We start from the raw sequence: 27,096 nt of genomic DNA on the forward strand, positions 1-27,096 counted from the left end.
ATGTCCTGGCTGCTGTGCCTGGTCCTCTGGGTCAGTGGGAGGTCCATCCAGCTGTGCCAGGCCACCTTTTATGAGACCATACAGCTACAGCAGCACCATGTGACACGGCCTGGAAGGACCTCCATTCACATGATTGGTGAGTTGGCTTCTCAACGACAACACCCTCTTCCACTTCTGCTTTGTTCCACCTTTCAGCTGTGTGAATGTAAGTCTGACCTTGTGAGTCAAATTTCATGAGGTTTATTGTCTTTATATAGCCTTTGCATGGATATTTGCGGTACTCCACGTGTGTTTGCTAAGATATTACAACAACAAAGATGTTACTTCAAACAACAAACAATTAATTTTTACCTCGGACATCATAGGACATCATAGGACATCATAGGACATCATAGGTCATCATAGGGCATCATAGGGCATCATAGGGCATCATATAACATCATAGGGCATCATAGGGCATCATAGGACATCATAGAGCATCATATGACATCATAGGGCATCATAGGGCATCATAGGACATCATAGGACATCATAGGGCATCATAGGACATCATAGGGCATCATAGGGCATCATAGGACATCATAGGACATCATAGAGCATCATAGGACATCATAGCACGCGCGATAGAACAGCAGAGTATGTACTGCAATGTTTTTGACCACACTGCTGGATGCTTATTTCCTCAAAACAAAATCAATAATAAATGCGCATGGGGCTGCCAGTGGCGCTGTTTCACCTATCACAGATCTCAGCTTTAACTGGGAGAAAAGGGGATAGGGAGGAGGGCTTGGGCAATATAACTATATTCTACACTGAACAAAAATAGAAACGCAACATGTAACCATTTCAAAGATTTTACTGATTTACAGAAATCATTCAATTCAATTCAAATCAAATCAAATTTATTTATATAGCCCTTCTTACATCAGCTGATATCTCAAAGTGCTGTATAGAAACCCAGCCTAAAACCCCAAACAGCAAGCAATGCAGGTGTAGAAGCACGGTGGCTAGGAAAAACTCCCTAGAAAGGCCAAAACCTAGGAAGAAACCTAGAGAGGAACCAGGCTATGAGGGGTGGCCAGTCCTCTTCTGGCTGTGCCGGGTGGAGATTATAACAGAACATGGCCAAGATGTTCAAATGTTCATAAATGACCAGCATGGTCAAATAATAATAATCACAGTAGTTGTCGAGGGTGCAGCAAGTCAGCACCTCAGGAGTAAATGTCAGTTGGCTTTTCATAGCCGATCATTAAGAGTATCTCTACCGCTCCTGCGGTCTCTAGAGAGTTGAAAACAGCAGGTCTGGGACAGGTAGCACGTCCGGTGAACAGGTCAGGGTTCCATAGCCGCAGGCAGAACAGTTGAAACTGGAGCAGCAGCACGGCCAGGTGGACTGGGGACAGCAAGGAGTCATCATGCCAGGTAGTCCTGAGGCATGGTCCTAGGGCTCAGGTCCTCCGAGAGAGAGAAAGAAAGAGAGAAAGAGAGAATAAGAGAGAGCATACTTAAATTCACACAGGACACCGGATAAGACAGGAGAAGTACTCCAGATATAACAAACTGACCCTAGCCCCCCGACACATAAACTACTGCAGCATAAATACTGGAGGCTGAGACAGGAGGGGTCAGGAGACACTGTGGCCCCATCCGATGATACCCCCGGACAGGGCCAAACAGGAAGGATATAACCCCACCCACTTTGCCAAAGCACAACCCCCACACCACTAGAGGGATACCTTCAACCACCAACTTACCATCCTGAGACAAGGCCGAGTATAGCCCACAAAGATCTCCGCCACGGCACAACCCAAGGGGGGGCGCCAACCCAGACAGGAAGATCACGTCAGTGACTCAACCCACTCAAGTGACGCACCCCTCCTAGGGACGGCATGAAAGAGCACCAGTAAGCCAGTGACTCAGCCCCTGTAATAGGGTTAGAGGCAGAGAATCCCAGTGGAGAGAGGGGAACCGGCCAGGCAGAGACAGCAAGGGCGGTTCGTTGCTCCAGAGCCTTTCCGTTCACCTTCACACTCCTGGGCCAGACTACACTCAATAATATGACACACTGAAGAGATGAGTCTTCAGTAAAGACTTAAAAGTTGAGACCGAGTCTGCGTCTCTCACATGGGTAGGCAGACCATTCCATAAAAATTGAGATCTATAGGAGAAAGCCCTGCCTCCAGCTGTTTGCTTAGAAATTCTAGGGACAATTAGGAGGCCTGCGTCTTGTGACCGTAGCGTACGTGTAGGTATGTACGGCAGGACCAAATCGGAAAGATAGGTAGGAGCAAGCCCATGTAATGCTTTGTAGGTTAGCAGTAAAACCTTGAAATCAGCCCTTGCCTTAATAGGAAGCCAGTGTCGGGAGGCTAGCACTGGAGTAATATGATCAAATTTTTTGGTTCTAGTCAGGATTCTAGCAGCCGTATTTAGCACTAACTGAAGTTTATTTAGTGCTTTATTTGGGTAGCCGGAAAGTAGAGCATTGCAGTAGTCTAACCTAGCAGTAACAAAAGCATGGATTCATTTTTCTGCATCATTTTTGGACAAATTGAAATTTGTGAACCAAATTTGAGATAAATATGTTTTTTGTGCATATAGAACATTTCTGGGATCGTTTATTTCAGCTCATGAAACATGGGACCAACACTTCACCAACACTTCATGTTTCTTTTATATTTTTGTTCAGTATATGTAGAATGGTGTGTGTTTGTATCTTCTTTGTAAATAGTCATGGAGAAAGATTGTAATATTTTTCTTACCGCTTTAGAAAAGGTTATGGTGCTTGTGGTGTCTGTGGGGCCTTAATTTGACGAAGGCATTCATTTCTAATAAGCTAGGACTAAACACCCATTAGCTAGCTAGCATGCACATTGCACTGTGTTGCGTTTGCCTTTTGTGCACAGATGTTTTGCTGCAAAAGTCCAAACCCACCTGGCTAGATTGTGTGTTTAGTCATTTCGAGCGATGGCTTGCAGGATCTGACAGAACTATTACCCCCAGTAACTTCAATGCTGAGGTGTGAGTTTATTTACCAACAAACTATTTTCCTCCTTCTGGTTTGGGTGATTACAATTACAATCTCTATGAAATTGGGCTAAATGGGAAGTGGACTACCGGTCATATGGTTCATATGTTATAAAGAGAGAAGCATTCCCACACTCTATAGTGAATCTTGTCAAGGCTTTCCACAGAGAACTGTGCCTGTGCTTTTAACTGGGGTGGCAGGTAGCCTAGTGCTAAAGAGCATTGGGGCAGTAACTGAAAGGTTGCTGGTTTGAATCCCCAAGCTGACTAAGTGAAACATATTTTGGTGTGCCTTGAGCAAGGCACTTAACCCTAATTGCTCTGCATAAGAGCGTCTGCTAAATGACATAAATGTAATTGAGCGTGCAGCTCCTCAGTGGCTGTTAAATTTGTAATGTCATAGTAGTGCTAAAGCGTGTTAGCTGCTGCTGGTATTCAACATGCTGTCAATGTCAGGACAATTATTCGTACTACAATATAAAATTCCATGTTCATGTCCTGATGCCTACTGAAGCAGCAATCAAGACTGGTTCCGAAGAAACTGTGCACCATTTCAATTGTTTTATACATCCTCCTACAGCATTTTTTTTTGAATACTTCAAGTAAATGCTCAGTGTTCATTTAAAAAATGTATTGGGTCAATGTAATAAAGCACAACATGCTGTAGGCTACATGCTCATTGGGTTCTGTTCTTTTCCATGTCAAATATCTACTTTAGTGAGATTTATTTGGAGAAAGCTGTGAGCCTGATTAGAGTTACTGCTCTCTCGTGAGTCTTTGTTGTTTAGATGTCCCTGCTCATAAGCTTTCCTGAAAAGATTGATTGTGCCGGCACTGAAAGCAGCTAATTAGTCTAGCTGCTTGAATCATAAAGCAATGACGGAGGAATAACACAACATGGATGTCATATTAGTAGCTCTAGTCCTTGAGAGTAAAAACTACACCGAGAGCCATTTAAAACGACACAAAAAGCCATTTAAGAGATGGCCTTGTACATAGATAAACAGATACACAGATGAGATGAGACTGGGATAGGACTGTAATGCTGAGTGTTTCAGTTGCATGTCTGTCCCCCAAAAATGTCTAAACAATAATAAAGAGACTATGTTTGCTGAGCTTGAGAGGCCTAGCTACCAAATAATGACCTTATGAAATCTCCTCTGAGACGTCAGTGCTTATTGCTGTTCTATGAGCTTTGTGATGGTACAGACCATAATTACATTCTCCCACTGAAGAATGAATTACTTGGGATGTTGGCACAATACCCTCTACAAACACACATTTCAGACAAGCATTTAAGAGAGATTACAAATTCAACCAAACGTGAATCCTGGTTAGTTGATATTGTACAAAGCATACAATCCTTATTTTTCTGGATCAGGGGAAAGTGTTAAAGCCTTGTCAATCCTGAATACCATAGTTTTCCTTATCCTCATTCCAGAATAAACGGGATGCCGGTGTTATGAGAACAGAATGGGATGTCTGGATTGACTGTGACATCAGGGCATTTGTTCTGTGTTATGTGTTGTGTGGCTGTTGGATTGGTAGCAGTATTGGGGTTGACAGGTCATGAATTGGTGGCAGGAAGGCCATTGGCTGTAGACCGTTGGGCCAATCATTGAAGCCAGTGACATGCCATAAGTTCAAAGTGACTGGTGTTACCACAGGTAATTGAGATCACAAGTGGCTGTAGATCAGTTGTTTCCTTGCCAAAGGAAAGTGTTGGGCTGTAGGGGTAAACAGGCCTCTAATCATAATAAATGGTAGGCATAGTGCAATGGAAGGTTGTGACTCTTTACATGCTGATCACGGATAAATGCAACTCACATGATGTCCAATATAAACATAAACAACACCTAATCCCAAACAATATACATTCACTTTGAAAGCCGTGAACACAGGTAGGTCTATATGTATAATTGCCTTGAGCCAATTTTGAAATGTGTTGCAAAAACAGCACAAAGCATCCCAAGTCTCCCAGTACTTGAGATGATCACACTGGTGATTACTTCTGCTTTGCAAGGATACAGGTTACCCAACAACAGTTCATTGGGTAGTACTTGACAGTCCTCCCGATAGCATTAAGGGCTCTATTCAATCCACATCGTGGACGTTCAGCTTTACAGTGTGATTGGATTTTAAAGGTAATGTTCCTGCTTCAGTGGAGGCTGAATTCACGGTAAACGCTGCACATGTCGGCTGAATAGGAAATGACCTGTACATTTCTAATGCGGAATCTGTAACACTTCAGCTTTACATATTGAATAGAGCCCGAAGTCTTCCCAGGCCCAGGCCCAGCACACTCTAACTCTTGTTGGAAGTAGGATTCCTGAACAGATGATTATGTATGTCCAGTGAATCAGGAGGAGGTAGTGTACTCCTCTCCACCCTGCAGCTGTACTTATAGGATGTAGCATCAGCCGGAGCTCCAATCTCAGACGTGCTGTAGGCTGTTTTACCTTTGGTGCAGACGGACAGTGTGGCTTGCCGAGCTAAGGGTCATATGAATCACAAGGTGCCGTATTTATCCGGTGCAAGGAGCGTGAACAACAGCGCACAAAAGAGGAACAGATTGTCAATAGTGGTGCATGGATAAAATCATTGGGGAAGCCAGGCTGGGTAGAAAAGCCAAATTACAACCTGTGTTGTGATAATTGCAATGTTTTTTACTTTTACTTCACTCCATTCCTAAAGAAAATTATATACTTATTACTCCATACATTTTCTCATACACCCAAAAGTCCTCGTTACATTTTTTATGCTTAGCAGGACAGGAACATTGTCTAATTCACACATTTATCAAGAGAACATTCCTACTGCCTCTGATCTGGCGGACTCACTAAACACAATCTTCATTTGTAAATTATGTCTGAGTGTTGGAGCATGCCCCAAGCTATCTGTAAATAAGTAAAAAACAAGAAAATGGTGCCATCTGGTTTGCTTTATATAAGGAATTTGAAATAATGTTTACTTTTGATACTTGAGTATATTTTAAACCAAATACTTTTAGACTTTTACTCAAGTAATATTTTACTGGGTGACTATCACTTTTACTTAAGTCATTTTCTATTACGGTATCTTTACCTTTATCTTTTTCCACCACTGAACTAAGTGGCCTAGCCCGAATCATGAAAAACAGCCCCAGACAGATTATTCCTCCTCCACCAAACTTTACAGTTGTCACTATGCATTGGGGCAGGTGACGTTCTCTTGGCATCCGCCAAACTCGATTCGTCCGTCTGACTGCCAGATGGTGAAGTGTGATTCATCACTCCAGAGAACTCATTTCCACTCCTCCAGAGTCCAATGGCTGCGAGCTTTACACCACTCTAGCCAACGCTTGGCATTGCGCATGGGGATCTTAGTCTTGTGTGCGGCTGCTCAGCCATGGAAACCCATTTCATGAAGCTCTCGACGAACAGTTCTTATGCTGACGTTTCTTCCATTGGCAGTTTGGAACTCGGTAGTGAGTATTGCAACCGAGGACAGATGATTTTTACACGCTACACGCTTCGGCACTTCGCGGCTGAGCCGTTGTTGCTCCTAGACGTTTCCACTTCACAATAACAGCACTTACAGTTGACCGGGGCAGCTCTAGCAGGGCAGAAATTTGACGAACTGACTTGTTGGAAAGGTGGCAACCTATGACGGTGCCACGTTGAAAGTCACTGAGCTCTTCAGAAAGGCCATTCTACTGACAATGTTTTTCTATGAAGATTGCATGGCTGTGTGCTCAATGTTATACACCTGTCAGCAACGGTTGTAGCTGAAATAGCTGTATCCACTAATTTGAAGGGGTGTTCACATACTTTTGTATATATAGTGTATATAGGCCTACGTCCAAGACAATAAGAAAACACAGTGGCAGAATAAATCCAACCACACATTTGTTTCATCACAAAACCGGAAAGCAACATCTGTCCGGTGAAGTCAACAAAGCATATTGCATGTAACAAACAGTTACATGACCTACAGCATGGTCAATCAAGTTAATGTTTCAGGCATTTTCTGCCTCCACTATTCCAGCACTATTTTAACATCAACATTTCAACATCATCAAATCCCTCTAATACAGTGACAACTAAAAGATTCCAAAAACAATATATTCCAATCAATGTAAGCTAAATATCATGTGGCTGTCCATGGTACTGATTACCGTGTGTGTGTGTGTGTGTGTGTGTGTGTGTGTGTGTGTGTGTGTGTGTGTGTGTGTGTGTGTGTGTGTGTGTGTGTGTGTGTGTGTAAGTAGAAAAAACAAGTTGACTCACCCTACTTGTAGAGAAACGCCAATGCAATCCTCCTCTCTTTCTTGTTGAAGAAACGGTCTATGACTGTAATACAGTACACACTTTTAGTTTTCTGTTGTCCTAGGCTGGCTCAGTAAAATGCTTGCTCACTAGCTTAACATCCTTTCATGGGCAACGATATGCTAGCTAGTTAACATTAGCCTACTACATCCAGCTACTGCATATATTGAACTTCCATCCTCTCAGACCAGAGGCACAATGTATGAATTAATGGTTGGATCAGAATCGCTGTTATAATCATTGGCCAGTATGGAAAATTAAGTAAAACCACAAGTCCAAATCCCTATCTCCATCTATGGCTAATTTAGGAAAGGGACAATTTTAGCTAGCTAGCCACCAGAGGACAACAACACAATGAGATGCAACAATTCATGTTTTTTCTGTTATTTATATTTGGCTTTTGAGGTGATGTGATCGGTGTTTAGCCAAATCCAAACTTGTTTCCCATGACACTTTTTTTTGGTGCGCCAGAACCATTCACAGTTGAGCTTGCTCAGTTTAGAGCAACACTAATTGGCTATTATTGTATTGTTTTTTAATCAAGGGAGGCCAAATGCTCACTGGCTTTCCTTGCATTCAATGCTACAGACAGCAACAATATCTCACTCTTATCAGATAGATGGGCTACTCATAAAGAGACAGAGGGGCGCTGTTTCACTCGCTCGGATGCTTTCTCCGGTGAGATACATTCAGCCTCTTACAAACTGAAACACAGAGAGACGAAAGACACAATTGTTTTCAGTTTTTTCTTTTTTTCTTGGTCAATTTGACTTCCCTTGGAAACCATGAATACACGCCACTGCAGAGGGGTTGTCATGCATGCATAACGGGCATTAGTTGGCATGCAACCATCCACACCCAACAGGGACCACAGGAAATGCACTACAGTACTCAGAAGTAAACACTCTTGCCACATTTGCTACGTTTTATTTCATTTTTCAATCACACTTTATCTCTACTAACTCATAGTTAACTCATGCATAAGCTTTGTCCCATGTTTTGAACTTACTTTACAAACTGAACCATATGCTCAAAACAAACACATGCAATTAATCTATAGTGACATGGTTGTATATAAATTATATGGTTATACAGTATATACGTGTATGAAAAGGGTGTGCCCCCAGGTACAAAGTTATATTTATTTTAAATGCAAAATGCTGTCTGTCAGACAGTCCATTTTCCCATGTGGTGTGTGTGCACTTAACAGTGATCTATATCCAGTAGAGGGAAACACATGCCATCTTAAATTAATCTGGAGTGATTGTATTGTAATTATGTACATTCTTCAAAGAGGAGGAAAGATTGGTGCTTTAGATAGGAAGAATCCTGTTGAGTAGTTGGCCTAAAGCTTAGTTCCATATGGAGATGTCGAGAGAGACAACAGAGAGGAGGTGGAAGGAGACAGAAGCCTGAGGTGGTCTCACTCTCATCAACTCGCTCTCACCTACACTACGGCTGGCAGGGCTTGAACTCAGACAGTGTTGAACTCTACTTTGCTGAATGGTTCTTTCCTAAAAGCCCTGAAGATACAACATCAACATCATGTTTGTGTACGAAGACTCCCAGTATCATTTTAATTCTCAGTGCAAATAAATACTTTAACTGACGGACACCAAAACGTTACATACATTTTTTTCCCGATAAAGAAATCAGAACTGAATCCACACATGTCAATGTATAATACTTAGGTTAGAGGCAGTGGTTATAGGTAGGTTACACTATTTTAATGTTGCTTGCAAGCTACATGTTTTTCATTGTCTATCGCTCTGTAAAACAGAGTGATAGAGAAAGAGAAGGAGCACAGACATTTCCCCCATGCTGTCTAACAAAGGACAGCCAGTGTACTAGTACAGTACTACTCATTTGCCAAAGACAGGAGAGGAAAGGAGTGGAATGTAATAGCTGAACAGAGATGGCAACCAGGCTACAGTGCTACGTCCTTGCCAGAAACAAACATGGAAAATGGATTTTCAGCTGTCGCAAACAAAGGTTGCATCCTTCTCTGCCGAGTTCTTAAGAGTGACAGTTTAATAGCCTTATATAATGCATCCTCCTGGCGCGTTATTTGACTTACATTTTCCTCATCCTACCCTCAGACCTCCGCTGAGAAGGCTTGGGTTAAAATACTATTTGAAATCTTTCATATACTTTGAGCATTTGCTTTAGTCTGCCTGGAGTGCCAGGTGGGAGGGGTTTGCACTTTTGAGACTTTTGTATTGGTTCCATTGCAACAGGCAAGCTTAATCAAGCACAGATACAATATTTGAAATTATTTCAAATAGTATTTGAACCCAGGTCTTCCTCAGAGCCAGGAAGCCATGCTCTCACCAGTCTCATCCCAGCCTCCCTGCAGTGTTTATGGGAAGTGGCATGCAGCCTGAGCTCCAGGCCCTGCTACATCTGGAGCCTGCCAAGGCCACTTTGGCACAATATTCGCCATGCCACAGTGTGACCCCAGAGGACCAACACTCTATACAGCTCCATTATGCTATGTAGGGAACCTTTCTAGACTAATGCCCAGTCTATAAACTATTCTCATAGCATTTGCCACATGCCACATCAGACTTTGGGGTCTCCTTCAGGGGAGGATAAAAAAAACGAGTGATGTGCCAATTTTGGATTTTGGATTTGGGCCACATATTCTCAGTTATTTTGTGTCTTTGGTTCAACTAGGTGAAAAGTAATCATATATGGATACAGGACACTTTGGACATGCAATACCCTTGTTATGTTCAGTATAGGAGCGATATTGGATTTTACAATTCGATTTCCTCACAATTTTCTCTCTTGGAAACCATGAATAATTCAATACACAAGACCCATGTGGGCTTAGTGCTTGTAGATAGTTGTTTATACAACATGTTAATTGAAAATGTACATGCAGCAGCATTGCGCAAAGGGCTATGGTTTGAGGTCAATGTGTGTGTGAAAAATGAATTTCGGTGGCCTACAGCTTAATTAATTACCCAGCACTCTTTCTGCTCTGCCTCTGCCAGCTGTTAGCAGCTTCAGACTCTCTGTATGAGGATCTCCGTGCATTAATAACCATGCTACATCACTCCCACTAGGCTCAGTGGCCGCTGGCGCAGGGGGATCTCCAAGAACGCACACATGCACACACACAAACATAAAGTGTAGAGTGGAGGGGAATTGTTTTGTTTTGCATGTTGGAGTCACATGAAAACAGCAATCCATCAACACAGTGTCAAACAGCCTCCACATTCAATGTGATCATCCTCTATTCACGTTTCACCATTCTCCACAACAACAGCATGAGGAGGAAGGAGGCTAGAAGAATACTATTTATCCTAACCCTAGATAAGATCTGATTTTGAAATAGAGTAAAGCGATAATCCTTTCACTGAACATATCATGCCTATGTCAGTGGTTCCCAACCTTTTCAGATCCGGGGACCACCAAATCACTGTCAAAAGATCTTGAGGACCACCATTCGCAATGCCACTGCATTTTCTGAAAATAAAATATATTGGTGGTCACATTTAGTTAATTTTAATGATAAAACGAATCATTTATTCAACTTTTACAGCGCTTCTCAATACAATCTCAAAGCGCTTTAAGCGAGATAAATACAATTTTAGTGAAAAATAAAAAAAGACATGCAACAAATAGTTCAATAGATGGATGATCATGCCATAGTGTTTGCATAGTCAACTTCCACACAGCTCTGACACACACACACACACACACACACACACACACACACTTACCACACCAGACATGCTACCAGGGATCTTTTCACAGTCCCCACATCTAGAACAAATTCAAGAAAACGTACAATATTATACTGTATAGAGCCATGATTGCATGGAACTCCCTTCCATCTCATATTGCTCAAGTGAACAGCAAACCTGGTTTCAAAAAACAGATAAGGCAATAGCTCACAATACAACGCCTCTCTCCTATTTGACCTAGATATTTAGTGTGTATGTACTGAAATGTAGACTATGTGACATTTTAAATGTGAGTAGTTCTGTCCTTGAGCTGTTCTTGTGTATTAATGTTCTGTATTATATCATGTTTCATGTTTTATGTGGAACCCAGGAAGAGTAGATGGTGCTAATGGGGATCCTAATAAAAAAACAAAATACCATTCATGGCTTGAGCAGTCAGCAGCAGGTAGAAGGCCAGAGTAGAGCAGTGAAGGTAACAAATGAATGGCCTATTATTATTTGAAACAATTTGAATTGTGAAAAGATAAAATTGTAAAATTGCTTAATACCATTCATACTCCCAACTGTTATTATCCACCTGCGGTACGTCCGCGGACCACCATTAGCCACCACATCCACATGACCACATCCAAATTCACCACACAGTGAATGATGTAATTGGGCACGAAAGGATGCATGATATTCTGTATGAATAATTGACACATACACCATTTTCTTAGAATATATGATAAACTACAAAGCAGTATTAATGGTAATACCTTTCACACCACCCTACCAGTTGATGGGATTTTGATGTCTGACATTTTTTTCTGAGTAACATTAATTTATCATGATGCCGGCGTCAACTCTAATCAGTATTAAACTATCAGTGTTGTGAGTCTGCTGTACATCTCAGTGAGACAAGATCAGGACCCTTAGGTATCATCAAGACAGACTCCCCCCCTGGATCTGATGCTGTGTCTGGGCTGAACTGTAACCACCAGAAAATAACTCAATCATTTCAATCATTTCATTTCAGCAGTTTTTTTCTTGTCCTAATCTCTTGCAAAAATATGTGTTTGTGACCATTTAGCTCTAACTCTAACCCTAGCTTCATGTCCACATCTTGGTTCAAACCTAACACTATCCTCAACTATAACCCTAGCCATAACCCTAACCCTAACCCTAGCTTCATGTCCACATCTTGGTTCAAACCTAACCCTATCCTCAACTATAACCCTAGCCATAACGCTAACCCTAACCCTAGCTTCATGTCCACACCCCGGTTCATGACCTCAACACAGTTCATCATGTCCACACTCTGGTTCAACGCTGACCCTTGTCAATAAAGGAAACTCTATGTCCAGTACACCTACAGTATATCTGCAGGATAATCCCTGACTAAGTCTTTACCCTCCATTCTTAGTTATTTCAAATGCTCGACAGGGATATGCAATTCATTATCATGACTTAAACCTCATTAACTAGAAAAATAGCATCTTGAATTCCTAATTAGGTCCAAGGATGAGGCTTGGTATGATAAATAAGGAAGGTAATTAATACTGTGAGTATCAGGCTCTATTGCAGATTTAAGCTTCTTATGCCTCTTATACCTCCTTGGTGTGCCACAAATCACTTTGCATATTTCAACCACCCATCCAATTACAGCAGGTTCAGAGCTGATGTTAAGCATGCCGATGCCGGGGTAGAGGGGTGATAGATAGAAATGACTGCTCTGTTGCAATAACGAGAACCCTATCATAGGATGAGGGATGGAGTTAGGCTAGAGAGCATCAATTGGAGCAGCATCCTATTCTCTCACATTGGGACACTTGTGATAAGAAAGTACCTAATGGTACTTCATTGTATAGAAATGATGATTGGTATACTGTCCCTTCATTAATGTGAACTAAACAGTCCACTGGTGGCAGCAGGACCGGAGAGTAGGCTAGAAGTTAGATAAAACATGAAACAGTAGGCTGTAATTCCTAAAGCACGATTATGATAACTGAAAATGCTTGTTACCTAAGACATCTCTGCACAACACCAGCATATTGAATTAATCATTCACCATTTCCTTCAACTCCTTTTACCATCACTGTCACCCTCCGAAACTTACGTAATCATTACTACCCAACCCAGGAGAGTACATGTCTTATTGTATGACAGGTTATTTAAGCATTCTATTATACAGTGCATTATCACACAGAGCACATGTTGCAGCAGAGTGCAGTAACAGGGCAGCCAGACACATTAGTACCCAGCACCAGACCGCAGTGTCCGTCCATCCAGCCCTAAGAGGAAACGACGTCGCTACAGATCCAAGCTAAGCAGCTGTCCACTGAAAACTCTTTGAATAGCGCTCGCCAATCACTTACCTCCTTTCTTTCTTAACTTTCATTCTTTCTTTTTTTCATTCTTTCTTTCTCCATGCAGACTCAAAGTCTGTCATCAGGGAAGGCTATCTATAGATATTAAATACCTGGAAACGTAGCAGGCAGAGAGAGCTAGGGCCAGATAGATAGACAGGCAGACAAAGCTTTGACATTTAACAATGGAGTAAGGAAACTAGGGGCTCATGTTCCATGTTTCTTGTCCTATTTTACCAATGTCACCATTCACCAGATAATGCAAGTCTAAAGTGGCATGTTCTTTCATTGAATGATTGCTACTGTAGTTTGTTGTCACGACCGACAGCACACATATACAGTATATCCACAGCAAAACATAATCACCATGGGCAGTTTTTCACATAAGGGAGACTGGGAATATGATTTCATACCCTTGATCAATACCAGTTTTACAACAGCCTCTGCCTCCCTGTATGACAGCTGTGGAGACAGGCTTTGAGGCTCAGATGCAAATGGGAGGGAAAAAAACATTCTCTTTCTCTCTCTGGTCCCTCACTCTCTGGTTCCTCTCTTCCATGCTGTTTTCATGCATCTTAAAACAGCAGCAGCAGCTCCCTCCTCTCAGTTTGCATTTCAATAAAGTATTGCCCATTCTAGGTGGCCTGTTGCATAGGACATATCTTTCACCCTCCTGTGTTAAAGTGACAGTGCTGCCAGCCATTTATTTCATACATTTCCTTGCTTATATTTGTCATGGGCCCTACTTTTTCAGAGTAGCAATTTATATTTTTCTTCAGCCATGTGTAAATTGTGCATGCTGTGAAAAAGGACTTTGCTAAATCCAATCCAGAGGGGGAGAGGGGAGGATCATTCTTTCTGCTCTGGGAGGGTAGGTAAACATGCGTACGCACGCACGAACACGCACTTACTGAGACTTCTCAATGCTTTTCAAAGCCATGTTATTTGCTCTAAGGAAACATTGATCTAACATTGAGCTGTTCATAACATTCAGTTACTCAGGGTTTTTCTTGTGCCATGACTCACACGATTCATCTAGATTTAATTTTGTCTATTGAATTTCAAAAGACAAAGTTATAATTGGCAAACATATCATGTTATCTTACGTTGTTCTTTTTTTGCACAAACAAATTTCTCATGAGCGGCATATTTATCATAGAATTTATCATGCAATATTGTCTCCATGTCTCTTTGTTTTCCCCAAGCATTTGAGACCAGAATAACAGCAGCACTGCAGGGACTTTACTGGAGGGAGAAACATAGTCCTTAAATTTGACACCATGCAGGCTTGTGTTTTGTGGCTCTCGCTGTCTTCCATCTGCATTAATTTGACATTCTCTAATCTGGTTGTCTCATTACCTCAGTAACAGGGCTGTGGTAGCCTGCTGGCATGGACCTCTACAGAGAATGAACCATAAGAGCTGCCTATTACGGGTCACCTTGAGCAAATCTTCTATTTAATGGTGACAGGCATGCTGCTTCCTTCCAAGCATGGCCTGTGGTTTGCCAGGACTCTTGGAGATCTGTCCTGCTGTTTCATTTAAGTTAGTTGTTATATGTATAACATTTGAGCACACAAAAGAGGGACCTAGGTTGCAAATGTAGTATTTGCTACAATTTAAGTGTAATATTTACTGAGAGCAGTTACTTTACTTTGTTATGACATCATCAATACCAATAATTCTTATTTCCTCCTCAAATTATGTAATAAAGGCAATAATTACATGATGTAACTTTTAGAAACATCTCTGAAGGCAGCCAAACATGGCATTGTTCTGAAGGAGTTGTCCTAGATTAGCAGATCACACACCAATGTCTATGCCTGAATGTGTGTGTGTGTGCGTAGATGCGTGAGAGAGCGTAGGAGAGAGCCATGTCACCTGAGCGTATCCATGCGTGCATGCGTCTGTGTGTTGGTGCGTGTATGCTCATGCATGTGTGTCTCATGCATGTGTGTTTTTTTTTTACCGATTGAAAGTATAAGGGGATATCGAGGAACAAATGCCGTTGTCAAGACTACGACGGTGCCAGTGCAATGAGTGGAGATGACTCAGGTGTTCAAAAGTTTATATCAGACCGAGAGCCTACTGCTTTTAACTTCTTATGGCTGGGGGCAGTATTGAGTAGCTTGGATGAATAAGGTGCCCAGAGGTGCCCAGAGTAAACTGCCTGCTACTCAGTCCCAGAAGCTAAGATATGCATATTATTAGTATTATTAGTATTATTAGTGTTTGAATGATGTCTGTGAGGATAACAGAACTCATATGGCAGGCAAAAACCTGAGATAAAATCCAACCAGGAAGTGGGAAATCTGAGGTTTGTAGTTTTTCAACTCATTCCCTATTGGAGATACAGTGGGATATTAGTCATATTGCACTTCCTAAGGCTTCCACTAGATGTAAACAGTCTTTAGAACCTTGTTTGATGCTTCTACTGTGAAGTGGGGGCGAATGAGAGGGGAATGAGTCAGAGGTCTGGCAGAGAGCCACGAGCTGGACACGCTCGTTCACGTGAGAGCGAGCTCTGTTCCATTGCATTTGTACAGACAAAGGAATTCACCGGTTGGAACATTATTGAAGATTTATGTTAAAAACATCTTTAAGATTGATTCTATACTTCGTTTGACATGTTTCTACGACCTGTAATATAACTTTTTGGACTTTTCGTCCGTACTTTCCGCTGGACTTGCACGCGCGTCGTGAGTTTGGACTTGTTTACCAAACGTGCTAACAAAAGGAGGTATTTGGACATAAATGATTAACTTTATCGAACAAATCAAACATTTATTGTGGAACTGGGATTCCTGGGAGTGCATTCTGATGAAGGTCATCAAAGGTAAGTGAATATTTATAATGCTATTTCTGACTTCTGTTGACTACACAACATGGCGGATATCTGTTTGGCTTGTTTTGGTCTCTGAGCGCCGTACTCAGATTATAGCATGGTTTGCTTTTTCGGTAAAGCTTTTTTGAAATCTGACACAGCGGTTGCATTAAGGAGAAGTTTATCTAAAGTTCCATGTATAACACTTGTATTTTCATCAACATTTATGATGAGTATTTCTGTAAATTGATGTGGCTCTCTGCAAAATCCCCGGATGTTTTTGGAACTACTGAACATAACGCGCCAATGTAAACTGAGATTTTTTGATATAAATATGAACTTTATCGAACAAAACATACATGTAATGTGTAACATGAAGTCCTATGAGTGTCGTCTGATGAAGATCATCAAAGGTTAGTGATTCATTTATCTCTATTTCTGCTTTTTGTGACTCCTCTCTTTGGCTGTAAAAATGGCTGTGTTTTTCTGTGAATAGGCACTCACCTAACATAATCGTTTGTGGTGCTTTCGCCGTAAAGCCTATTTGAAATCAGACACTGTGTTGGGATTAACAAGAGGTGTATCTTTAAAATGGTGTAAAATACTTGTATGTTTGAGGAATTTTAATTATGAGATTTCTGTTGTTTGAATTTGGCGCCCTGCACTTTCACTGGCTGTTGTCATATCGATCCCGTTAGCGGGATCTCAGCCATAAGAAGTTTTAATGTAGTTCTTTAGGAGTTTTAGTTTAGAGAACGATATTTTGGTAGAAACTACAGTTACAGTGATGGTAAAAACAGCTTGATTGCCATAGCAACATCAGGGAAACTGGGCAGTAGGGAGTGGTGCTTCAAATACAGCAGGTCTGCAACATCTTTAATTGAGCCTCTCATTCTCCTTAGTTGCAGGCCTCAAAACGGAAGAAAAAAAAAATACGGAAAGAGATGAACTGTATAGAAAGCTCTGGGTACAGGTCGTCTGGATACTGGACAGCCAATAAATTGCCAGATGCAAACAGATGATCATCTTTAGCTGACAACAGTTCTTGAGGGTTTGAACAAAAAAAGCTTTGCTGGTGAACAGGCATTTGAGTTGTGTGGTTGCAATATAAGCAGTCCCTTATCTCTGGTATATCTTGGCATTCATCATTCAAGACTAAGTTTAAATTGTGTGCAGTGCAATGGACACAATGCACAATGTCTCAGGAAAGACTATCTGTGTTGGCTATACTCAGTATAGAAAACAGTCGGGCACGCAACCTGGACCCACATACCATGGTAAAAAAAAACACACAAAAGGACTTCAGAAGCCTTGGGGAGTCCCTCAAGTTAGATTTAATTTGATTTAATTTAATTTACCTTGAATATTGCAGCCCATTTGTGTAGGCCATTAGCCTGACAAAACCCACTGAGTTCAACAATAAATAGTTGCTGAATTTATCCTCAAGCCAACGTGTATTTGATGTGTAATTTTCATTTTAAACAGTTAATAAATAGCAGATAAATAAGTTTCTTCAGAAAGTATTCCCAAGCCTTGACTTTTTCCACACTGTGTTGTGTTACCTGAATTTAAAAAGGATTAAATTGAGTTTTTTTTGTGTCACTGGCCTACACACAATAACCTATTAATGTTAAAGTGGAATTATGTTTTATTTTACAAATTAATAAAAAAAATGTAAGCTGAAATGTCTTGAGTCAATAAGTATTCAACCCATTTGTTATGGCAAGCCTAAATAAGTTCAGAAGTAAATATTTGCTTTACAACAATAGTTGCATGGGATCACTCAGCAAATACATAGTGTATGCAAATAAAAGTGTTTAACCTGATTTTTGAATGCCTCATCTCTGTACTATACACATACACATATCTGTAAGGTCCCTCAGTTGAGCAGTGAATTTCAAACACAGATTCAACCACTAAGACTAGGGAGATTTTCTAATGTTTGGCAAAGAAGGGCACCTATTGGTAGATGGGTAAAAAAAGGTGACTGAAGTTATTAATTACACTTTAGACGGTGTATCAATACACCCAGTCACTACAAAGATACAGGCATCCTTCCAAACTATGTTGCCGAAGAGGAAGCAAACCGCTCAGGGATTTCACCCACGAGGCCAATGGGGACTTTAAAACAGTTACAGAGTTTAATGGCTGTGATAGGAGAAAACTGAGGATGGATCAACAGCATTGTAGTTACTCCACAATACTAACCTAATTGACAGAGAGAAAAGAAGGAAGCCTGTACAGAATAAGATATTCCAAAACATGCATCCTGTTTGCAAGACACTAAAGTAATAATGCACAAAATGTGGCAAAGTAATTCACTTTTTGTCCTGAATACAAAGTGTTATGTTTGGGGCAAATACAACACATTACATACTTTCAAGCATAGTGGTGGCTGCATCATGTTATGGGTATGCTTGTAATCGTTAAGGACTGTGGAGATTTTCAGGATAAAAAAGAAATGGAGCAAAGCACAGGCACATTTTTGGAGGAAAACTTGGTTCAGTCTGCATTCCACCAGACACTGGGAGATGAATTCACCTTTCAGCAGGACAATAACCTAAAATGCCAAATATACACTGGAGTTGCTTACCAAGAAGACAGTGGCTTGAAAATCTATGAGAAAACCTGAAAATGTTTGCCTAGCAATGATCAACAACCAATTTGACAGAGCTTGAAGAATTATGAAAATAATCATGGGCAAATGTTGCACAATCCTGGTGTGGAAAGCTCTTATGGACTTACAAAGACTCACAGCTGTAATTGATGCCAAATGTGCTTCTTCAAAGTATCGACTCAGGGGTGTGAATATTTGTGTAAATGAGATAATTCTGTACTTAATTTCTAAAAATTGTTTAATCCATTTTGAATTCAGGCTGTAACACAACAAAATGTGGGATAAGTCAAGGGGTATGAATACTTTCTGAAAGCACTGTAGATAGTAGACTACAATGCATAATGAAACAATCTCTAATAAGCTAGTGTTTATAGGGTGGGCATACTGTGTTATTTGGAATTAATAGACTGGTTTTATGCACAACAACTTTCTATCCAAGCTGGGAGAGAGAGTGAGGACAGCTCATGTCATGCAGGTTCAGGTAGCCTATATAGGACAGTTGTATATTCAACAAAAATATATTGGTAACTCATTAGTATGCTGTTGCATCAAAAATATATTTTACAATCTGCCATGTTTAAATTTCCAACTTTAATTACTGAACAAGTAATTACATTATTGCCACCAGCCAGCAATCTAAAAATGACAGCATTGCAACACCGTGTATAGCTTTGTGAAATGTTAGGCTTAACATGACAAAATGATGACCAAATAGGACTAACAATAAAATAAAATAAAATGTAAATAGATTTTTTAAATTTAACTAGGCAAGTCAGTTAAGAACAAATTCTTATTTACAATGACAGCCTACCCCGGACAAACCTGGACGACGCTGGCCCAATTGTGCGCCGCCCTATGGGATTCCCAATCATGGCCGGATGTGACACAGCCTGCATTTGAACCAGGGACTGCATCTTGCATTGAGATGCAGTGCCTTAGACCGCTGCACCACTCAGGAGCCCCTTAGTTAAAGCAAAGCTGGATATGCCCTAGCACCACAGAAAGCCTATCATCGATTTGATAAGAAATCAGCCACAGAAACATATCGCAATTTAAGCACTATGGACAGCTATCGGTATTCTATACTTTGTGAGGGGCTGTCTGGCTGACACATTAGATTATTAATTTTTTATGGGGGGGGGGGGGGGGGGGGCATCTCCGACCTTGTAGGGGTCCACTGAAACTGCATTACGCCAGTGACACACACACACATACTCTCTGTGTTAATTATAGTAGACAGCAAGTCATGGCATGCTTATGGCATATAGTATTAGTAACATTTCTCATGAGATGTAGCGACCATTTGCCTTTGAGAAATAGCAGCTTCATTACTGGTGAATAGTCAATTATTGGACCCATATTGCCCCTGTTCACCTCCATTAGACACAGAGAATCTCAAAGCCACGCAATTGTGGAATCTCAATGTTGTGAGTCATTGTCATGCATGCATTGGCACTACAGTATGAACTTCTACATTAGGGGTAATAAATCATAATTCTTCATTTCCGCTGGGTTTCACTGGGTTTCAGCATGTGTTTGATTGTTTTGTGGACTGATGTACTCCTCTGTTAGTCCTCAGAAAGTGATTTATCATAGACACCAGGTGTTGTGTGACCTGTCCAAATCATGGGTTCTTAAATTATTTAGTGTTCACACAAAGGTTTGTCTCTGCAGCCCCCATGAACCGGGGCTCCCAAACCCCTTTTACACTGGTTTGAAATGTTACATCCATCTCCCCTGAGTGCCACAGAAAGTACATTGTCAAATGTCAGGACTGTACCTTATCTTTCCTCGAAATGCAGTGAGAAGGGTCAATGCCTCGAAAGAAAATAAAAAAGCGGCCCAGATCTATTGGGTGGCAGGTTGTGTGTTGGCACCTGTGTTGCTGACAAATCCAATGTTCAAAGTCCTGCAGCCAGGAGGAGGGCACTAGCAGAAACATGGCAACTAAAACAGTTCCATACTAGAAAAGCTCCTCCTGTTCCTGCCTGCCTTTACCACCAACCCCCTGGAACGACTGTCAGTCAACACAACAGCAGTAGAATCAATAAGCTAAGAGATCAGGAACTGGCTCGTGACATGCTTCACATAATGTGCTTCTCAGGGAGAGATGGGAGATATTAAACTGATATTTTTCTGCTTTTCGGAAAACACACAAACTCAACCTTCCATAGAATATCACAGCTTCTATTAGACCTATAGCTACATAAACACATGCATGCACACACTAGTTCTGACACCATTTGTCATATTGACTTTGTTCTCAGTCATTGATAATGGAGGAGGGGAATGGAAATACAGAAAACGATTATATCCTGGCATGGCGCCAGCATCCATCACCTGATGAGGCAGTATTCATCTCCAGCCATTATTATTATCCATAGGCAGCTTTTCTCCATCTCCCCTGATATATTCATGATGCAGAGATGTGGTCTTGGGGCATGCAGTGTGTGGCAGTCACAAACTGACTGCACGCCGACTGAGCTTAAAGAACGCTCATCAGTTTTACATTACTTTTGTTTGAAGCCACCGAATACACCTGCCCAGCTGGAAATAACCAAGTCTATTTGCATTTTTATTTGATTTTAATATATTCTTCAGCGGTAATGATTTCCAATTATAGAGTATAACCAGACTCAAACTTGTGTTCTCTCTGCTGCTCCTCTCAACAAGCAATGAACAAAGTGGATTCTGTTGAGTAGTGTGGTTTTAAATAGATCAAAGGATGAATCTGGGTCTTGTCTTATGCAATTAAGAAGATGCATTAAAGAGAACAAACCCCTGTGGGCTCTTGTTGTTTTAACTGATGCCCTATTGCTTCCACTGCTATATCAGGATTAACATTGTGCAAACATGCCCTGTTGTTATACAGTACACCGACCATGCTCAGAGATACACTTTGTCTCACCTCAACTTCTGCCAAAGGTTGTTGACTTTTTCTCAACCACTCGCCTTGAGTCACAAAAACCCCTCTGAGAATTGGGAAGACAAAGTTTGTAATTTCTTTCCTCACCCTCAATTAAACTTAAATGACCATTGTTCAATTACTGTATTACAATTATTTCCACCAATTAAACCTCTAGGCTGTCTCTAACGTCACTTCCCGGCTTTGCTGCTATTATTTGCAGTCACTTCTCAGTCGATCTAGACATTTCAGATATCTGACAGACGGTATGTACAATGCACACTCTGAAAAACACAATGCTATGATGCATAAAGACAGTGGGTGGGTGAAGAATATCACAAATCCTAATACCCTTACTTTTATAATGGTAACATTTGGAAGCCTCTTAAACATTCTTTGCATGTCTTATTGAAAATGTGAACTGAATTATTTTGCTAATGAGATAAGGTGGTGGAATGACTGAGCAAGTGAGTCGGTAGGAGAGTAGTGTGTGGTCTCCTTTCATCCAGGGGTCAGGAGAGGTGGTGTTAGATAATCTTATCAGGCTTTACCATGATGTCTGAATTATAGCATGAAACTGACACCGACTCATCTCCAACCTGAATTTAAGCTCTTTTAAATGTTAATCTGGGTTTTGACTCTGAATATGGGTTTTACTTGAAATCTCATATCTTTGAAGACAAATCAAAATTTCTATCTAGTTGGTGAAAAGTCCGTTGGCTATATTTGACTAATCTTTGGATATTGCACAAGGTAAGATTATAGCACGAGTGTTATTCAACCCAGACTCATGGGCTATATGTTCCATTGTATTACTTTCATCAGCAGGTGATATCCACTGCTGCTCTGCAATTACATTCTCTAGTCATAAAACATTTTTAAAACATAATGACATATACATTTCTCAACAAACTTCTCCAAGTGGGAAAATGTTCATACTTGTCTCATTTTGAAAACACAAAGGAATATACTTTCTCTCTACAAACTCCTCCAAATGGGAAACTTTACATTTCTCCCACCTGATTCACAATAAACCTTCCTTGTTTCTGGTCAACAGACAGGCCTAATTGTTGGATGGGTCCTACTTGTTGTGATGACGATGTTAGGTGTAGGGGTAGACCACTGAGGACAGCAGGTGGGGCATCCTGATAGGGAGATGTCTGTCCTGTAGGCAGAGTAAGCCAGCAAGGCTGATAAAGAGGGACGGCGGGCAGGTGTCCTGTAGGCAAAGATAACCAACCTCCTGATAATTACATGAAGGGCCATTATTCAGACTGAGGGGGAGGGATGGCCCCTGCAGACATTCTCATCCTGCTTATAGATATGTCTTTATCTACTGGCTCTCCATTATCATCATCATTCCGTCACACACACACCAGGGGCCTCACTCAGTCAAAGCACAACAGCCATTAGTCTTGTTTATGATAAATCTGCTTGACATATTAATAGTTGTCACATGTAATAAACTTGTAATGTCTTGCATAAAGATATTCCATCTACTGTATGTTGATATTGTGTCAAAACCTAAAACATACACAGGTGGTGAAGATATTTAACAGACCACCAACAATCCTACAAATACAGCTACATAAATCATTGTTAATTGTGCTGACTTCGCTATCAAGTAAGCCAGGGGATCTTTCAGCTTCAGAACCAAATGAGAAATTGACCGCTCTTCCGTGACCCAAATCCTCCTACAATGACCCCAATTGAAAAGAAATAGTATGTGATTATAGATGTATCCTCGTAACTTGCGACCTACCTCTCACATGCCCAGGGCCCACTTTGGGATACAGGGATAGTTTAAGAAACCCTGGACTAAGCTCAGGAGTTATTCTGAATAGTTTTTGCTTGTTTGTTGTTCTTTTTTCTTAGAGGGAGGAACATGTGAGGTGATTGCTGCTCACAGATGCTGTAATAAGAACAAGATTGAAGAGCGGTCCCAGACAGTCAAGTGTTCCTGTCTACCAGGGAAGGTGGCAGGGACTACCAGGAACAGACCCTCCTGTGTTGACGGTGAGTACCACCACTACCATCACAATCCCCATTGGTATTGCAGGCGCAAGAGAAGTGTTGGCACTATCACTGATTGGACTCACACAGGTGCTGCTAATAGAACCCATATTCAACAGTTCTTTAAAATATTTTTCTCCAGGGTTGCATAAAAGTACAATATATCATTTGGAGTGTGTATGATGCTTCAGCCTTTCCCAATAGATCTGGAATAGATCTGGAATATCACAGCAGGTGGCCAGTAGAAATAGAGAGCCCCATGCCCTATCCCTTTTGTCTGATTAGATGACTGTAGAAGTATAAACCTGAGAGAACGTATCGAAGAACATATACAATTCATCAATGGCATACATTTCCTAGACCTAGAGAAGCTGCGATGGTTCTTTATTTATTATGCATTTTGTTTTAAATAGTGTCAAGTCTAAGATAGGATGCCCAAGGAGTTGTTGTCATTGATTAATAGATGCACTATAACCTTGGTTCGACCCGCCTCCTGGCAACAAACCTTGGTAACCCTGTTTACCATTAGGAACAGGTCCAAGTGAGGTCCTCATAGGTGATGAATATGTATGACTGGAAAACCACTTAGACTAGGACAGAAAATAACACTGTTAGACCAGCTGGCTGCAGTGTTCATGGACATATTCAACCTCTCCCTGTCCCAGTCTGTGATCCCCACATGCTTCAAGATGTCCACCATTGTCTCTGTACCAAAGCAAACTAAAGTAACCTGCCTAATGACTATTGGCCTGTAGCGCTCACTTCTGTCATCATGAAATGCTTTGAGAGGCTGATCAAGGACCACACCAGCTCCACCTTACCTGACACCCTGGACCCACTCCAATTAGCATACTTCCCCAACAGATCCAAGGATGACGCAATCACCATTGCTCTACACACTGCCATGTCCCACATGGACAAGAGGAACACCTATGTGAGAATACTGTTCCTCGACTACAGCTCAGCGTTCAACACCATAGTCCCCTCCAAGCTCGACACAAAGTTCAGCATGTATGAATACCTCCCTCTGCAACTGGATCCAAGACTTCCTGACAGGCAGACCCCAGGTGGTGAGGGTAGGCAAAAACAGCTGCACAATCGAGAGCATCTTGACCGGCTGCGTCACCGTCTGGTACGGCAACTGCACCGCCCTCAACCGGAAGGCTCTACAGAGGGTGGTGCGGACAGCCCAATATATCACTGGGAGCAGAACATTTACACCAGGCGGTGTCTGAGAAAGGCCCGAAAGATCGTCAAGGACTCCAGTCACCCAAGCCACGGACTGTTCCCTCAGTTACCATCTGGCAAGCTGTATCAGAGCATGAGGTCTCGGACAGCTAGGCTCCGAGACAGCTAGTACCACCAGGCCATCAGACTACTGAACAGTTAACTCTAGCTGTCTCCCTACACAGACCTGGACCTTAGAGACTATATACACCTTAGAGGTTATTTGCACTGACTACTCAAACATCCAACCCTCACACACAAACTTACACACACACACAAACACCCATAAAACACACACACACAATTACCCGCACACATTTAGAACACACACACACACACACACACACACACACACACACACACACACACACACACACACACACACACACACACACACACACACACACACACACACACACACACACACACACACACACACAAACACACACACACACAACGCTGTTGTTCAATTATATACTATTGATTCCATTGTGTGACCAAGTCACTACCCACTCTATATTTGTAAATACAGTGTTATACAGTCCATAACATTTGATTTGATTTGAAACACTCAAACCAAATATTTTCTGAACTTACTGGCCACATACAACACAACTACCTAATTTTGTACTACGGAATTGCAGTGATGCTTTATGAATTGTATGTATTGGGTTTTTGACTGATGAGGCACAATTTTACCATCTCTAGTAAAGATCCAACAGAAGCCAATAGTAGCCTATATCCCTCCCTATATATTCTTCCTGTGCTGTACAGCGAGCATTACTTCTCACCTGCCTGTATGCTTCTTTAGATTCTAACCATTAGATGATGTTGCCATAATTACTGAGCAGAGTAGACAGAGTGAGGGAATTTGAGGTCTCTTCTGTCTGTCAGGACTGACAGGGTATTTTCTTCTGAGATGTGCTGGATATTTAACCTGTATTTAAGGCAATTTTCTTTTCCCAGAGCAAGAATATGGCCTGCATTAGAGTCACAGCTATGCCTCCTCCTACACATGTCTAGACATCTGTCTTTCTCTTTGATTTAAAACGCATGTAAGAAATGCAATGATATAAAATTCTTTCAATAATTCACATAGGGTTGTTTCAGTGCATATTTTGTTTTGTAAGTACTGGTACAAGGATTCAGATTTTGATTTTGATCGATTATTACACCATACTCAGGTAGGGACATTACAGTTCTAAGACAAGGGAGAGTTGACAGTTACTTTTTTATTTGTCAGACAGATTCCCACAATTTAGATGTGTGTGTCTGTCATGTGATGAACAAAGCAACAGACCCTCTAGTCACCAATCCATCTCCAAGTCATACACTGCTATCACATATAGCCGTTCCACTGGGTAAGACATACTCAGGTCACCTTATCCATTTGTTGCCTGCAGCATCCATAGTGATAGGGAAGTGGTGGTGCGAGATGGAGCCCTGTCTGGAGGGAGAGGAGTGCAAGACGCTGCCTGACAACTCAGGCTGGATGTGTTATGCTGGGAACAAGATCAAAACCACCCGGGTAAGATAGCCTCACATTACCATTTGAAACAGAGACATACTGGAGGAGGGAGAGTTATAGTCATGAGGAATTTGCACCAATAGAACAATACAGACTTTACATTTAAAGACAAAGGCACAAGGTATTGACTCAAGTATATGGGCTATACTACCTAATACCCATTTTTTACTGGTTAGGGCTTGTAAGTAAGCATTTCACTGTAAGGTCTACACCTGTTGTATTCGGCGCATGTGACAAATACACTTTGATTTGTTTTACTAATGTCTCCTTTTTTTTTTTAGAACACCCAACAACCTGCAAGCGAAGAATACCTCTAACTTTAGACGGACCAACTGCAGAGGTCAGCTTTGCATGTTCCATGGAGCTGTTACTGTATACCATCTTATCATAAACCCTCTAATAAACAAGATTAACATTATAGCTGCACTGCAATATATCACAATATCTTAGTGCTCTCCCTTTTGTTTGTTTCAGATCAATCCAAGGACCCAACAAAGACATTCAGTTTGCTTTCCTGGATTGAAATGTGTGAATTCTCAAAGAAACTGCTGCTCAAGGGTACTGGGAGTGATGAAGTTCAAGGATACCAATGGGGGACCTTATTGA

At 41.3% G+C, this 27,096-nt stretch overlaps 1 protein-coding gene across 1 annotated transcript; it reads left to right on the top strand.

Moving 5' to 3' along the window:
- LOC120061562 (chemokine-like protein TAFA-1) lies at positions 1–27,096 on the top strand. The gene is made up of 4 exons (XM_039011472.1): positions 1–136; positions 23,598–23,738; positions 26,366–26,490; positions 26,965–27,096. The coding sequence occupies exons 1-4, from the start codon at positions 1–3 to the stop codon at positions 27,094–27,096; spliced, it is 534 nt and encodes a 177-aa protein (XP_038867400.1).

This window comes from Salvelinus namaycush, chromosome 16, assembly GCF_016432855.1.
Source record: "Salvelinus namaycush isolate Seneca chromosome 16, SaNama_1.0, whole genome shotgun sequence".
NCBI classification, from domain to species: Eukaryota; Metazoa; Chordata; class Actinopteri; order Salmoniformes; family Salmonidae; genus Salvelinus; species Salvelinus namaycush.

What these genes read in the sequence shown, in the direction of transcription:
- LOC120061562 (XM_039011472.1), top strand. Translation starts at nt 1, where the DNA reads ATGTCCTGGCTGCTGTGCCTGGTCCTCTGGGTCAGTGGGAGGTCCATC. An exon ending in GACCTCCATTCACATGATTG is followed by an intron (nt 137 to 23,597) that starts GTGAGTTGGCTT and finishes CTTTTTTCTTAG; the next exon opens with AGGGAGGAACATGTGAGGTG. An exon ending in CAGACCCTCCTGTGTTGACG is followed by an intron (nt 23,739 to 26,365) that starts GTGAGTACCACC and finishes TGTTGCCTGCAG; the next exon opens with CATCCATAGTGATAGGGAAG.